The sequence below is a fragment of the Ochotona curzoniae genome, unplaced genomic scaffold (genome assembly GCF_017591425.1).
Source record: "Ochotona curzoniae isolate NIBS_2020 unplaced genomic scaffold, NIBS_Ocur_1.0 contig_3498, whole genome shotgun sequence".
Taxonomy (NCBI): domain Eukaryota; kingdom Metazoa; phylum Chordata; class Mammalia; order Lagomorpha; family Ochotonidae; genus Ochotona; species Ochotona curzoniae.
In genome coordinates, this window is record NW_024465885.1 from 31,891,318 (window position 1) to 31,906,060 (window position 14,743).

A 14,743-nucleotide genomic window follows, 5' to 3' on the forward strand; every position below is an offset into this window, starting at 1 on the left:
ACAATTCAAGATGTAATGGGTTTTTTTCTCATAGAAGATTTTCAAAATCAGCAAGTATTTTACCCATGCAATTAATGCAACGAGTTCATAAATGTTTATGCATGTCAATATGTCCAGAACTTTCTGATATTTTACAAGTTGCTTCTTTGTGTCATTTCTTCAAATGTAGTTTCGCTCTATTTCATTTTTCTCATGTAAATGTATTACATAAATCAATAAGACATGCTCCTTAAGTTAAGGATGAACCCACTGCTTCTCTGATATGTTGCTAGAATTTTAATTTCATAGCTTAATGATTCAAAGAAATCAAATAATGTTCACAGATACCGGTGATATTGATGCTGTTCAAATCAATACGGTAAGCAATCAGTTGGCTGGATTTATTTGCCTGAATGCCTTGAATCAGTTCATCTTTCACATTTTCATCTGACACCCACTGGCCAAAAAAAAGGTCAAACATGACTATGACACTGCCATTTCTGTAAAGCAAAAGAGAATATAAAAGAAGTCAGCTATTTTCAAATGATTTGTGTTGGATCTGTGTTATATTTAACTTCTCTGCAATGTTCACCTTGTTAATATAAGGTGGGCTATAATAAAGATTATCTCTATTTTACATGTGAAAAAAAAGAAATTCAAAGATTAACTATTGATTCAGAAACACAAATCCTAAAATAGAAACCACTGCTGCAGTCTGAGCCTTATAAGTCAGACAGTGCAGCACCATGCTGCTCCCCAGTCACAAAATCACCTAGTTTCATGGAATTTGTTCTTACTTTACTATGTGGAAAAATAAAGCATGTGCATTTGTATTTTCACAAAAGATTTTTTAAAGAGTCTTTTGCATTTTAATGAGACATCATAACACATTTACAGAAAATAATTGGCTTCAATCTTTTCTTCTATATTCTATTTAATGTAAAATTCTTCCCTGACAAAATGATTTAAACAACAATAACAAAACATTTCTAAAAATATTGGAGACTTGTGTAATTCAGTTTCATCGCAAAGAGTTTGGATGATCTTATCTAATTTCATACTTCATGTTAATAAATAAGTGAAGCATCCATTTTTAAATACTTTGCTTAAACCACCAGTACTGTAAAGAATCTTAATCAGTTACTCTTTTAGTTTATGGATCACCAATCTTTCACGTACATAGAAGTCCTTTATGTCATTGTTAGACATGGGTTTGTTATACACATTTTCTGCAGTTTTTCATTTTCACATGCTGGCTAATTCTTAGTCTTAATAGAAATACCTCTCTGTTTTCTCTGGAAAAATGACACTATCTGTAACTACTCTTTGGATTGATTATAGTTTTGCTGACTAAGCTCTCTGGTTATTGGAATCTTTGAGAAAGACTGATAAGAAATTTCTGGGAAATTTGTCCATAAGCAATAAAAGACTCACTGTAATATTATTTTCTCTTGTTCAGTAAAATTGTGTATGCTTCATTGTTATCAAACCTTCTGTTTAGATATTACATAAAATGAAAATAGCAAATCACATTTTTTGAGTGTGTGGGAGAAGGAAATATTATTGTGTTGCATTATCAGAGTTTTATGTATAAATGCAAAATAAAGGGAAAATAGCAAGTTACATTTCTATGGAAGAAAATTTATTTTACTCTTTCCATTCTTCCAAAATAGTCCCTCCTCCCTCAGCTTCAGTTTGCCTGGTCCTCCTTTACTCAATGTTTTCTTAACCAGTCTTACTATTCAAATAGTTAAATGGACATTAGTCAAACGGTTGAAGTAAACAAAGAGTGAAGAGTTTCCATTATTTTCTGTGTTCAGTGTTATATCTGTACTCATCTTTGATGAACACTAAATGATTATATTTTTCAGTAAGTCTGGATTTTTACTGTAGAGATTTCCACACTTTGATTTAAAACTTGCTATTTCTTAAGTTAGAAGTGTAAAAGTTCACAATTTGGAGTAGGAAGAGTATAAATCTGAAATTTTCCTTCACTGAGTTGAAAATAACTAGATTAGTTCATCCTCAGGCATGCACATCTTAGCATGAAAAGCACGTACTCTCTTTGTTTTGAATTATGCATTGGATTTAATAATTTATAGCTTGCCAGGATAAAAATTACATATCCTCCATCCACATACAGTTGTAAACTTTAAAATGCATTTTGTAATTCAGTGAAAATGTTGAGATAAGAGAGATATATAGGAGAAATCAAGTAAGCCACAGCCAACATTTATATTTCACCTCATAAAAAAGTTGGGCCTGGGGGAATCAAGTTGGCAGAATAGGGTAAGGACACGTTTAAACAGATGGAGGAACATTAGCCAGTATGAAGCAAAAAGGCACATTCCAGGGAATAAGAGAGGATAGAACTATAGCAGAGGGGTACCTGGAGACTGACAGACCCAGGAACGCAGCAGACACAAAGGTGTGGTGCTGCTGTGACTGACACCCAAGTGGCAATCAGCCAGCACTGATCTGAATGCACCAGCAGCCTGAACTCCACCAGTGACAAGGTGGGAAGGAACCTTCATCAGGAGCTCAAGAGGTCAACCCAGACAAAGAACTGCTTGTCCTGCTAGTCCATTTGATTTGAACAGGAGTAGAAACAGAGTTGCAAATCCCAGATAGGATACTGGGGACAGGGTGGATTTGACAGCCCATTCTACCTTTTAGAGCCAAATCTGGCACTATTTCGTTTAAGGAGGCAAAGGCTATGGGACAGGATTGTGTAGGCATTGACTGGGAGTAAACTTATCTCTGGTTCACTGAACTGCAACGACAAGTCATCCTACAGGTTCCACTCAAGATAGGTACAGGTAGCTCTCAGACCTGATGGACAGCAGATCAAGAACTCCAGTAGCAGCACATCAGGTGCCATTGTGTACAGTTTGGATAAGGCTTTAAGACTGTAGAGACAACAGTGAGCTGTTGCATGCATTGAGCTAGGAGTAAACTCACTGAGCTCAGTGAATTGCAATAGTCCCACAGGTAAAAATAATACCAACTATGGCATTGTATGGGTCAAAGTAGGTCCATGTGGCCCTCATGTGTAAAAACCAAACGATTCTGGCAAGATCAGCACCATTAACAACCCAGCTATATAGGACACCATGTGTCTACCTAATCCTGGGACCTGCTCCAACTGGAAGTGGGATAAAGTTTGTATAGACAACGGTGCAGATGCAGCACAGTATCACCAAGGTGGAGACTGGTGAGCCAGGAACTGGGGTTATGGAGACCATGGTGGAAATTTAACATAAGAACTCAGAACTGAAACTCACTGGAGGGAGTGGCACAAGAGACTGCAAACAAAGAGCCATGTACCAACCACAATAAGTAAAATCAAACTGTAGGTGACACAGCTTAGAAACCTGTCCTAAGGAGAAGAATCTGATAACCAGAAGTACAATGACCAAGAGCAAAAGAAAAGACAAAGGAATAACAAATATTATTGAAGACTCCCCTGCAAAGGAGCAAAGGCCTTTGCCAAACTCAGAATTAACTCAGGAAGACATCGAGAAATTGGGGGATACAGAATTCAAAACATTTGTTATAAGGCTTCTTATCAACAATGAGAAGCACGTACAGCAGGAATTCAAGGAATTTCAGCAATATGTCACACAGAAAATGAATCAAATGAAAGCTAATATATCAGAAATGAAGAATACAGTGGAGCAAATTAAAAGTACAGTGGAGAGTCTCCAAAATAGAATCAAAGAGGCTGGATAAAGAATCTCAAAATTAGAAGATATTTCCTGTCACCAGGGGGAAACAAACAAAAAGCTGGAAGCAGAGCTGGGTCAAGCTAAAAAAAAAAAGTGTTCAAGAAATGAAAGGCACAAATAAAAGGCCAAATATAACAGTTGTGGGAGTGCCAGAAGGTGCAGAAAGAGAAATTGGGATTAAGGGTGCATTCAGTGAAATAATAAGGGAACATTTCCCTAATCCAGAGAAAGAATTGGGAAACATCTAGGAGGGGCACAGAACTCCCAACAGGGGTGACCAAAAGCAATTTTCACCACAACAAATGATCATCAAACTCTCTTAAATCACACATAAGGAAAAGATTCTTAAATATGCAACTGAAAAAAAAATCAATTGACACATAAAGGAATGCCAAAATCTCACAGGAGACCTCTCACAGGAAACTCCACTGTCCAGAATTCTAAAAGCAAAAAATTGTTGGCCGAGGCAAAGGATCCAGCAAATCTTTCCTTTGTCTGAAAATGAAATAAAATTCTTCCACAGTAAAGAAAAACTGAAAGAATTTGCCTGATCCAGACCTGCCCTAGAAATGATAGTTAAAGATGTTCTCTTGACAAAGAAAAGGACTAGCACCTACCAAAATCAAAGGCAAATGGGAAGAACATCCCAGTAAATAACAACAGAAAACTGAATCAATGAGTAACCCGTGACACATTAGTTATTCATGTTATTTAACTTTATGGTGTTGATAATTTGTATTTTTTTTCTTCCTGATGTTGATTTTGTTTTGTGGCTTTTCATTTAAGGGGATGTATAGTAGCTGTGTAATGGAGACTGTCATAGCTAGTAACATGTTAGTTAATTTGATGGCATTGTGACTTTTCATTTAAGGGGATGGACAGCAGCTGTGAAATGAAGACTAACATATCCAGATGTGAGGATACAATGCAGTATGCATTTCTGTTTCCAGACAAAGATGGACTTACAATGAAACTGTTCACTATATCTTGAGAACAGAATGCTGGACTCTGTTCTATTGTCCATGCCCGTTAAGATGGACATATGACTAAATGAATAACTATACTTTAGTAATGATATAGAGGAACTAGGTGGGGGAAAGGAATTGGTGCAGGGATAAAGGAAATACCAGGAGCCTATGAAATTGTATCATAAAATGATAGTAGTAATACTAATAATAGTATTAAAAAAAGGGACAAATAAAAATCTTAGTTCACAGATGTTATAATACACACACACACACACACACACAAAAGAAAAATAGATTTACAGAGAGAAGAAAGGAAAGAGAGACATCTTCCATCTGCTGTTTCACTCTGCAAATGACCTTAATGTTTGCAGCTGAACTGATCTGAAGCCAGGAGCTGGGAGCCTCCTTCAGATCCCCCACGTGGTTGCAGGGACTCTAGGACTTGTGCTGATACTGCTTTCCCAGGCCCTAAGCAGAGAGCTGCATTGGAGGAAGGGAAGCAGGCTTGATGCTTTACCAGGCCCATATATCATATTTCCCTAATGATACTGATAGCCTTTAGAGTTGCTGAGTAAATTAAAACATTTTTTTTAAAGTCTTTGCTTTTCTAACTTGCTGACTCATCTGTGATCAAAGGGCAAAATTAACTGCACACTGTGCTGAATAGTAAACTACGCTTTCTTAAAGGTATCAACTACTGAATATTTCTGAAAAATTACTTCACACAATGTAGAATTCAGAAGGAAAAAAATCACTGACCAGTTATAGACACACAGTCACACACACTCATACACATATTTGCAAATTAGAAGGCACAGAGGTTAATATTTATGTTCTAGTAAGAGAAAATAGGTGGTTGATTAGGTTTGCTATTCTAAGTGTTAACAATTTGACTATATACTCCTAAGTATGAATCCAATTAAATTCAACACACAATTTTCAATATTTTTTAGTTTTTTTTTTACAACTGATGTAACTATTATTAGGTAAGAATGAAGTTGCCCTATTTTATTAATTAGATTTTAAAAGTAGAAAAGCCTATAGCTAGTTGTATGCTTCCTTTTGTTTCTTGTGAATCAAATGGATTTATTTAAATGTGGTTGCTTAAAGTAATTCTTTTACACTTCACTTTTCAGAACCTCACTTTAGATTTGAAAGCAGTTGAATAATCACCAGGGAAATATATCTCCTCACCAATGAATCATTAGAAAAAGTTTATCCATGTTTGTGCACTTATCCTAGTCTCCTAGCTAGCTATAAATGAAGGGGAAGAAATAATTCCTCAATATCAAATAATTTGTAGTTTCATAAATAGTGATTTTTACCATCTAGAAAAATAAAAGATTACACACTAAATATTAAAGAAAGTGTTGGGTTCTGATAGCCCACCAGAACTATATATGAAACTTTGATTCATGTTAATTTCCCAAAATAGAAAAAATGATGCTTCCAACATATTATAATCCAGTGAATATATATGAAGACCCCTATTAGCATAATTGTCCTCAAAGTCTTTGAAATGGTAACAGATGGATGTTTCGTATGAATTTCTCAAGGCAGAACTTGATTAAGAAACCAGGTTTCCTAGGACTCCTTAAGGGAGAAGAAAATCTTTCTAAAATAAATAGGAATTGATGGTTTAATGCAGACCTCCAGACTAAGTCCTCTACAAAGTGGGGGAAAAGAAATTGATTTTACTCACTTTGAAACAGATACATAGCTTAAAGTGAAGAAAATTTGAATGCATGGCTTTATGCTCATAGAATGAGCACTAAATATTTTCAAATGATACTTTTGAAAAACAAACAAAAATTAGCCTAGTCTGAAAGTCCAAATCTATCCTCCAGTGCTGATATTGGCAAAACAATTGAGGGATTATTACACAAAACAACTGACAATGTGTGTTGCGTGTAGGAAAGATGCTACTAAATGAACGCAGGAACAGCTAAGGGGATTGAGAAGATAATATACCATTGAGCAAAGAATAATAGGTAGCGTGAAAAGGATAGAAAAAAAGGTAAAAATACTGAATCAACTTCTCATAAAAAGATGAAAATTCCCATTTCCTTTCATCATCATTTCCACTTATTAGAATGAGTTTTGTTCCAACAGGAAAGGATAGGGCCTGGTGTTACTATCACTCACTAAATAATATGCAGTTGAATTTCTGCCATTTTTCTAAGCATGATCTTTTTGTCTTTGATTTGACTTTCTTACCTCTGTCTGGTTACATTTACTGAGAATTGTTTTACTAATGTCAAGTATCTCTGACTCCAGGATTTTCATTTCAGTTGTTCTTGATTTAAGATGTGAAACTAGCTTTTCCTCAAAGTCAAGCCTGTTGTATTTCTCCAAAGATCTGCAATCCCAAATAACTCCCTTAAACAAAGTAGCTCCTTAAGCTTAATTCAGCACTGTCATGGGGTCTCAACAGCTTCTTAGTGGACCTCAGTGTCGGCCAAATGCTGTGTTTATTATGCTACACGAGTTGATAGATAACCAGAAATGGTTCTCCTTTTCTCCTCTTTTCTTCTCTACTCAAGTTGTCCCTGCTTAGGCTTCTAAAACTATAGATCATGTTTTTTTGTTTGCTTTTTGTTTGACAAAACTTCTCATGACTCATTATTCTAATTCTAGGGACTCTCTAACATATTAGCAATGTGAACTTTCAGAGCCCTATTTACTTATTTACTTATTTGTTTATTTATTTTAGTTTGATTCTAACAGAAAGTTAAAGTTTTGTTAAGAGTATATTTATAGAATGAAGACTCAAGGGAAATGTGGTAACAACATAATATTCAAGAGAGCATTAAGGGATGTTAAGCTTCCCAATCTTTTGATAGGACTTCAGAGTGCACAGATTGAGAGGCAGGCACAAGGTTCTGAAAATAGAAATATCAAAGATACAGTCTCTGCCATAGGGGAGCTCATACTGTAGCAGAGAAAGAGTCAATAGACACGAACTTCACAATATGAAGGTTTGATATATACATAGAAGGTACTAAATGGGCAATAAAGTTCCTAACTCAGAAAAGACTGTCAGTTAAATGACCCTAAAGATGTGACATGGCCAGATCACAATCTATTATAAAAATGCATATGAGGTAGAATGGAAGAGCAATGAGAATCCAGCCCATTAGAAAGTGCATGAGTTTCTCCTTCCACCCTTCCCCAGGCCCTCTATTGTACCAATGGTTTCGTCCATCAGCAGCACTCACTAGTCCAACATTCCAGAGTCAAGATTTAACAATTTCATTTTTATTCAGAAATAGAGATGCCCATTAAAATGCATTTCCACTTCATGAAAATCCATGAGCCTAAGGATCTGTATTATGAAAACTAAAGATTTTTTTAAGTACATAAAATAGAGAAAGAAAGATGCTTCTTAAGGTGTGCCAATACTGTGGTTGAGCTGGTGCTGGAGCCTGGGCAGAGTAAGGAAGAACTTTCTGTAATAGAACCCAGCAGCAGGATTGCATTCAGTATACTGATAATTGAACTAATCTTAGCATATTTGAAAGGGTGATATATAAAGAATATATGAATATGCAGATGCACTTATTGTTTGAGTGAGAGACAAAAAAGTAAGCTTTTGATTGTGAAGAGAGGAACATTTTCTAGTACACATTTATAAGTATATAAAGCAATAAGTAAAAGCTGGTACTAAATGCTTATTCAATAGGTAATTCATTGGATTTCCATAGCAGTACTGAAAATGTGTTTCTAAGGGTGAGTTTAGGTAGAGCAGATAAAGCTTCAGAATGAGACACCTGCTTGTCATTTCATGGATCTTGTGTTTAAGTTATGATTCTGTTAGTATACACCCTGCAAGGCAGCCAGTGCTGACTCAACTTCTTGAGTTTTTGCCAACCACATGGGATATTCAGGATAAATTTCAGCTTCTGCTTTGTTAAGGAACAGAGGATTTTGGGAGAGTAAAATGGCATATGAAAGATCTCTCTCTCTTTCTGACTCTCTGACTTCTAAATAAATACATAAATAATACATTGTATGTATGGATTGTATGTGCATATAATTTCAAAGCATTGTTGCACATGTTGTAACAGAATCCATTTGAAGCTATGTAAATCTTTCTCTCACTGGACCAGAATGAGACTTGTACTAATGCATTATAGCCACAAGCAGTGAAGCAAAGATTACATCACAGCATTTGAAATGTTTCTTTTATTGTGCTATCACACAAACTCTGTATAGTACAGTTTTCCAGGTTATGCCCAGCAACATAAGTTACTGTTATATCTTCCTAACAATATTCTACATTCCTGATGGCAAGAGTTTTGGCCTTTCACTTCCACAAGTTAATATGGATCAAATTTATTACTAGCCATTTCTATATCAGAACTGAACCCTTAAGATGCTCTTTGTAGAAAGGTAATTAAAACCTTAAGAGCTGGGATTGGTATCATAGTCTAACAAGTTGAGTCCTCTCCTGTGATGTCAGCATCCCATACAGGCACTCAAGAATAACTAGTACAAAATAGATTAGGTTATATACAAATGTGTAGAATTATAATGGTATATAGATGAGCAGATTAGCAAGATTCATATTGATGTCAGTTAGTGACAGAATCAAAAGCCCTGGAATTTATCCAACTAGCCCACTATAAAAAGAAGTGTATATGGATGAATTTCCTTCAGAAGTAAAAAACAGAAAAAAAAAAAGCATGCTAAGAAGGTAGAAGGTAGGTCCTATGTGAAGTTATTTTTAGCATAGCATGCATATAAATATATACACTGTAGATTCAATTGCCTTAGCAGCATAGCATTATTATACTTGTAATATAAGATTGACTCATTTGTTGAGCACTTACTTTACTACAAGTAGAGTGGTCTACCCCTTGGGTACACAGTGAGAAGTCTCCTATCTCCAGTTATTTACTATGTAAATTAAGCTGGATGACACCATCTTCCTTTATCTATAAATAGTAAGCTTTTACTACATGTTTGCTGCACATTGAACACTATTTCTGCAACTGTATATAACCCACCATCTCCCCTTCCTTGGAAACTGGCAGATTTCACCAGGGGAGAGGAACATTATCGCACTGTCAAGTATCAGCAGTTATAGAATTTTTTTCCTACAAAGTGACTCTGTAATTAATAGTGAAAATATCAGTTTATAATTCTCTCTTTTAACAAAAAAATCTTTGAAAATACTCACTGAAATTGTAAAACACGCGAGTTTTTGTATTCACTCTTCAGATTACTTGACTGAAAGATATCATCCATCTAAAAAACAGAAACAATTGAAATGATGCGTTAAGTTTAAGATTTCAAGTTATAGTTAAATTCTTCATATGGAATTCTTATTTTCTGCTAAGACAAAAGAAGGGAATTTTTTCTGCGGTGGTGTGGTTCATATACTACAAAAAAACAAAAACAAAGAACTAAACTCTTCCCCATCAGAAATGGATAACTCAGGCAAAAATTCAGTAAAACTATATTGTGAAATTTTAAATGAGTAAAGACAAGACGATTCCTTACCATTTGCTGAAGATCAAAAGCAAGGACTTTGAAATCCATTGACTGTTCATCTTGTAAAGCAGGACTATATGTAGCTCCTGATGTTATTGTGAAAGTCCCTCTGGCTTCATGGCTTTCTTCAAATACTGAATCTAGACAAATTAATGAGAAACAAAACACCAAATTATAAGCAGGTGTAGAAGTGATACTCTAGACACATTTCCTGATTTCCTGGATGTTCTTTTTTGATGTGTTGGCTTTTTTTTTTTTTTTTTTTAACAATCTTCCTGTTTCAGGCATATCGGTTCTAGTTTTTTAAACGTTTAGCTGGAGAGGGAGACAGAAAGAGAGACATCTTCCTTCCACGAATTCAATCCTCACAATCCACAGAGCCAGACGTAAGCCATTGAGAACCAAGAAGTGTATCCAGACATCTCACAGGGGTTGAAGGGAGCCATCATCTGCTGCTTCTCAGAATGTGTTAGCAGGAAGTTACCAAGGAAAGAGCAGCCACTGGTACTGCAGCTCTACATGACATTTAGGCTTTGAAGGCGATGGACATCTATGCCTGTTATGTATATATGCCCTTCTTAATTTTCAAAATATTACAAAATGTGTGCATGTTTCACATATATTGCCCATCAAAAGAGAAGTTCATAAAGAAGCTGTGATACATCTGCTCCATTGAATACTACTCAGTCATTAATAAGAATGGAATTCTACCATTTACAGCCAAATGGTCCCAACTAGAGACCATTGTGCTTAGTAAAGTAAGTCAATCCCCCAAAGACAAATACCATGTGTTTTCTCTAATACAACACATACTTCATGCAAAATACAAGATAGCTAACATATAGATATATATTTATCTAGAGAAATTACATAATAGAGATTACCATAACAAGATGTAAAGCTACAATTCAGTATGCGTCTCTACTTCCAAATAAAAAATGGACTCCCAACGAAATTTAACTATGTCTTGAAAATAGGATGCTACACTCTGTTTCATTGTCCATACCTGCAATGTCAGAATACATTTAAATAAAAGAATGATGGGCTTTTGACTGCTTTTGAAGGACTATACTATTTTTCTTAAAGATTTATTTTTATTATTATTTTTTTTTTATTGGAAAGGCGGATATACAGAGAGGAGAGACAGAGAGGAAGATCTTCCATCCGATGATTCACTCCCCAAGTGAGCACAACGGCCGATGCTATGCCAATCCGAAGCCAGGAGCCTCTTCAGGGTCTCCCACGCGGGTGCAGGGTCCCAAAGCTTTGGGCTGTCCTCGACTGCTTTCCCGGGCCACAGGCAGGGAGCTGGAAGGGAAGCGGGGCTGCCGGGATTAGAACTGGCACCCATATGGGATCCCGGGCGTTCAAGGCGAGGATCTTAACCACTTGCGCCACTGCGCTGGGCCCGAAGGACTATACTATTATAATAATACAGGGACAAGGGGAGGAGGGGATACAAGAAAGGGGGTAATGGAAAACCCCAGAGCCTATGGGACTGTATCATAACATAAATAAATTAAAAAAAAATTCTTGGAGTTGTTTTCAGGTACTTCTTGAATTCATTACCTCCGAGGACAATGCTGGCTTTGCCCACACAAAGCACTGTGAAGATTGTAGCATTGTTTTCGAAAACAACTCTAGCAATTGCTTTCAACCTAATAATTATACAGCATACAAAAATGTAATATATATGAGTGAAAGCGACACCTTGAGATGGGATTATTGTTTATAACCCTTGTTACACAATTGAGGAACAGTGATTTTTCTGCTTACTACTGCTGAATTATTTAGTGGAGGTTTAAGCATGAGCTCATAAAATAAACTGAATAAATGTTGTAAAATTTAAAAAGTAAGGTAGGCAGTGAGGGATGGAAAAAAGGGATGGAGAAAGGGGAATGTGAGAAGTGCCATTATGATCTTGAAACTATATCTATATAAACTACATAGTAAATATATATATGCTACATATATATAGTATATACTATATATATAACATATATACTATACATGTAGTATGTGGTATATATAATATATGCATACAGTACGTATACATATGTACAGTATGTATATGTACTATAGGTATACAATATGTATACTTATGTAGTATATATAGTATATATGTGTATACATGTGTAGATATAGTTTATATATAGTTTATATAGTTTATATATGAACTTTATTTAGTGTGTATATAGTTCGCATTTTTTAATATATAGTATATATATACACTTAACATTTGTTACCTCCTATGAATAAAAATATAAAAATTGTCTTGTAAATGACATTATAACATTTTATTTTGACTCCTTGTTTAAGTTCATAATTCCACATAAAATATATTAACATAAAAATGCAAATAAAATGACTAACAAATAAGTAACAGATGCTAATATTTTGCTCTGAAGTTCTGTATGGTTTTCATTAGAATATTTTCTTTGTTACATATTTGTATTTAATATGAATACTATGAACGTAAACAAAAGGATGACATTATTAGCATACGCCTGCCCTGCATTAGTTTTTATATAAGTAAAGGACTCTAGGAGATAATCAGGTGAAATTTGACAGTGCATGATCAGATTACTAACCCTCATCAATGCTAGTTCCTTAGGTACAACAGTTAAATTATGAGTGGATAAAATATTTCACATTAGGGGCAATGACTGAGGTTATGCAATAATCCTGTTTGATTTTTGCAGCTTCTTTTGAAACTAGTTATTTCTAACAAAAACCAAAATATCCATTCATATGGTATGCTGTTACATTCTCTATTTTTTGTTATGGATTTAATTCAGTTCCTTTTTAATACTTTATTATTTATTATTGAATTATGTAACATTTAAATATTTACTTTCTAGCTATTATACTTTTGCTGAAATTAAGGATTCTAATTGATTTCCCAATAATTTTACCTTCTTGAAATTTTTCATATCATTTAAATAAGACATCCTCAAACTTGTTTCCATGGTCTAAGTGAACCACTATAATTATTTAGATGTGAATATAATCATATAAAATAGTGAGAAATGTTCATTCCATTTAAAATTTACCCCTTGATTATGTCATTAGTATATAAACCAATGTTTATACTAAAATTAATTTACAAAGCTCCTACTCATTTTTATTACATTTTAATTTAAAGTTATTGATCCAGTAGGAAAAAGTGACTAAGTCATAACCTAAGAATTTTCTTGGTGAACTTAAGATAGGTGAACATCTTATTCTGTAAGTTGTCAGAAAGAATTTTTATGCCCACATATAATTCATCATTTTGAAATAAAAACATTCTGAGAAAAGATAATTAAAATAATAATAATAAGTTAATCTCATATTCTTCATCTATAAAATGAAGATACTAAAGACAACTAGCCCACAGATTTGATATACCCACGTAATATACTTGAAGGTGTTTGGTAAGTTGTTGGTTCAGACTCAGCTCTAATTCATGCATTTTTCTTATTTTATTAGTTATCACATTTTGCTATTCAGACAGCTTAAGAGATTTAACAGCACATATTTATATTAAAGCTGCTTTTATTGCTGCAAAAGGATTCTAATGTAATAACAAGGCAAATATGTCATTCTAAAAAAAAAAAAAACCTGTATTTTTATTCACTTTGCGGATTGATTAGCTTGTGTGGTCAACCATTCCATGCTTTGACAATTTAGAGTCTATCAGAATGAATCCTCAGACCAAAAAAATCCACTTTCTATGTTGAAACTGAAAAACATAGTATTATCCATTCAACTAAAAAAAATCTTTATTGAATTCTGGATTAAGTTATATACTGTTAATTTTTCCAATACACTGTGATGTAAACTACAGAGACACAACTGGGTGAAACATAAGTAGCTATCATAAAGCCAAGTCAATGAGTAGCATACGCTGAGAGCAAAATTGAAATGAAATAGTGATGCATATGAGAATACCTTTAGTCGTCACTTCCTTGACTTACCTGTCTCTGATCCATCAATTGCCAGCCAAGAAACTGCAATTATTCCAGCACAGATCACCGTCAATATGACAAAAAGAGCTGCAAATAGAATTTCCTGGGTGCTGATATCATGGTGTTTTGAAGCTACATTTCTTTTTGAGCCCATTTTTGAGTTTTGAATCTTTTGAGTTTGTTAATTTAAGAACTGTAAGACACTGTATATTTATATACAGCCCAAAACTGTAGGGATTGAGTCTTCAAATTTATACATACTTTTTAAAAACAACAATGATCTCCCGTCTACAGTCATGCAATCTGTACTAAGAAGTACTTTGTGATGCTTTGACAAGGTTAGGTCTTTAAATATTAAACAACTTCCACAGGACAGTTAATCTTTAAGAAGATATTAATGAGTTAAGATCCTTAGGGTTGTAAAAACTAATCATTTTAGGATGCTATTTGTTGAGATGAATGAAATTAAATTCATGTTGTCAGCAGAAATGGCATGTTACCATTGAGTACCTGTTAGTAAAAATCTGAACTTCATGACAGATGTGTTAGTCATTAGGCACATGAACTTGATATTAGTAGAGAGATTCTAGCAGACCAAACTTCTGTCCTGTGACTCAGCACC

At 34.5% G+C, this 14,743-nt stretch overlaps 1 protein-coding gene across 1 annotated transcript in view; it reads right to left on the reverse strand.

Moving 5' to 3' along the window:
• TMPRSS15 (transmembrane serine protease 15) overlaps positions 1-14,275 on the reverse strand; it is a 106,107-nt gene extending 91,832 nt beyond the window's left edge. Inside the window, exons 1-4 of the mRNA XM_040980421.1 lie at positions 14,131-14,275; positions 10,181-10,311; positions 9,858-9,925; positions 328-479 (exon numbers count right to left, since the gene is read on the reverse strand). Coding sequence (XP_040836355.1) covers positions 328-479; positions 9,858-9,925; positions 10,181-10,311; positions 14,131-14,275 — 496 coding nt within the window. The remainder of the gene's footprint in view (positions 1-327; positions 480-9,857; positions 9,926-10,180; positions 10,312-14,130) is intronic.
• Positions 14,276-14,743: the final 468 nt, after the last annotated feature.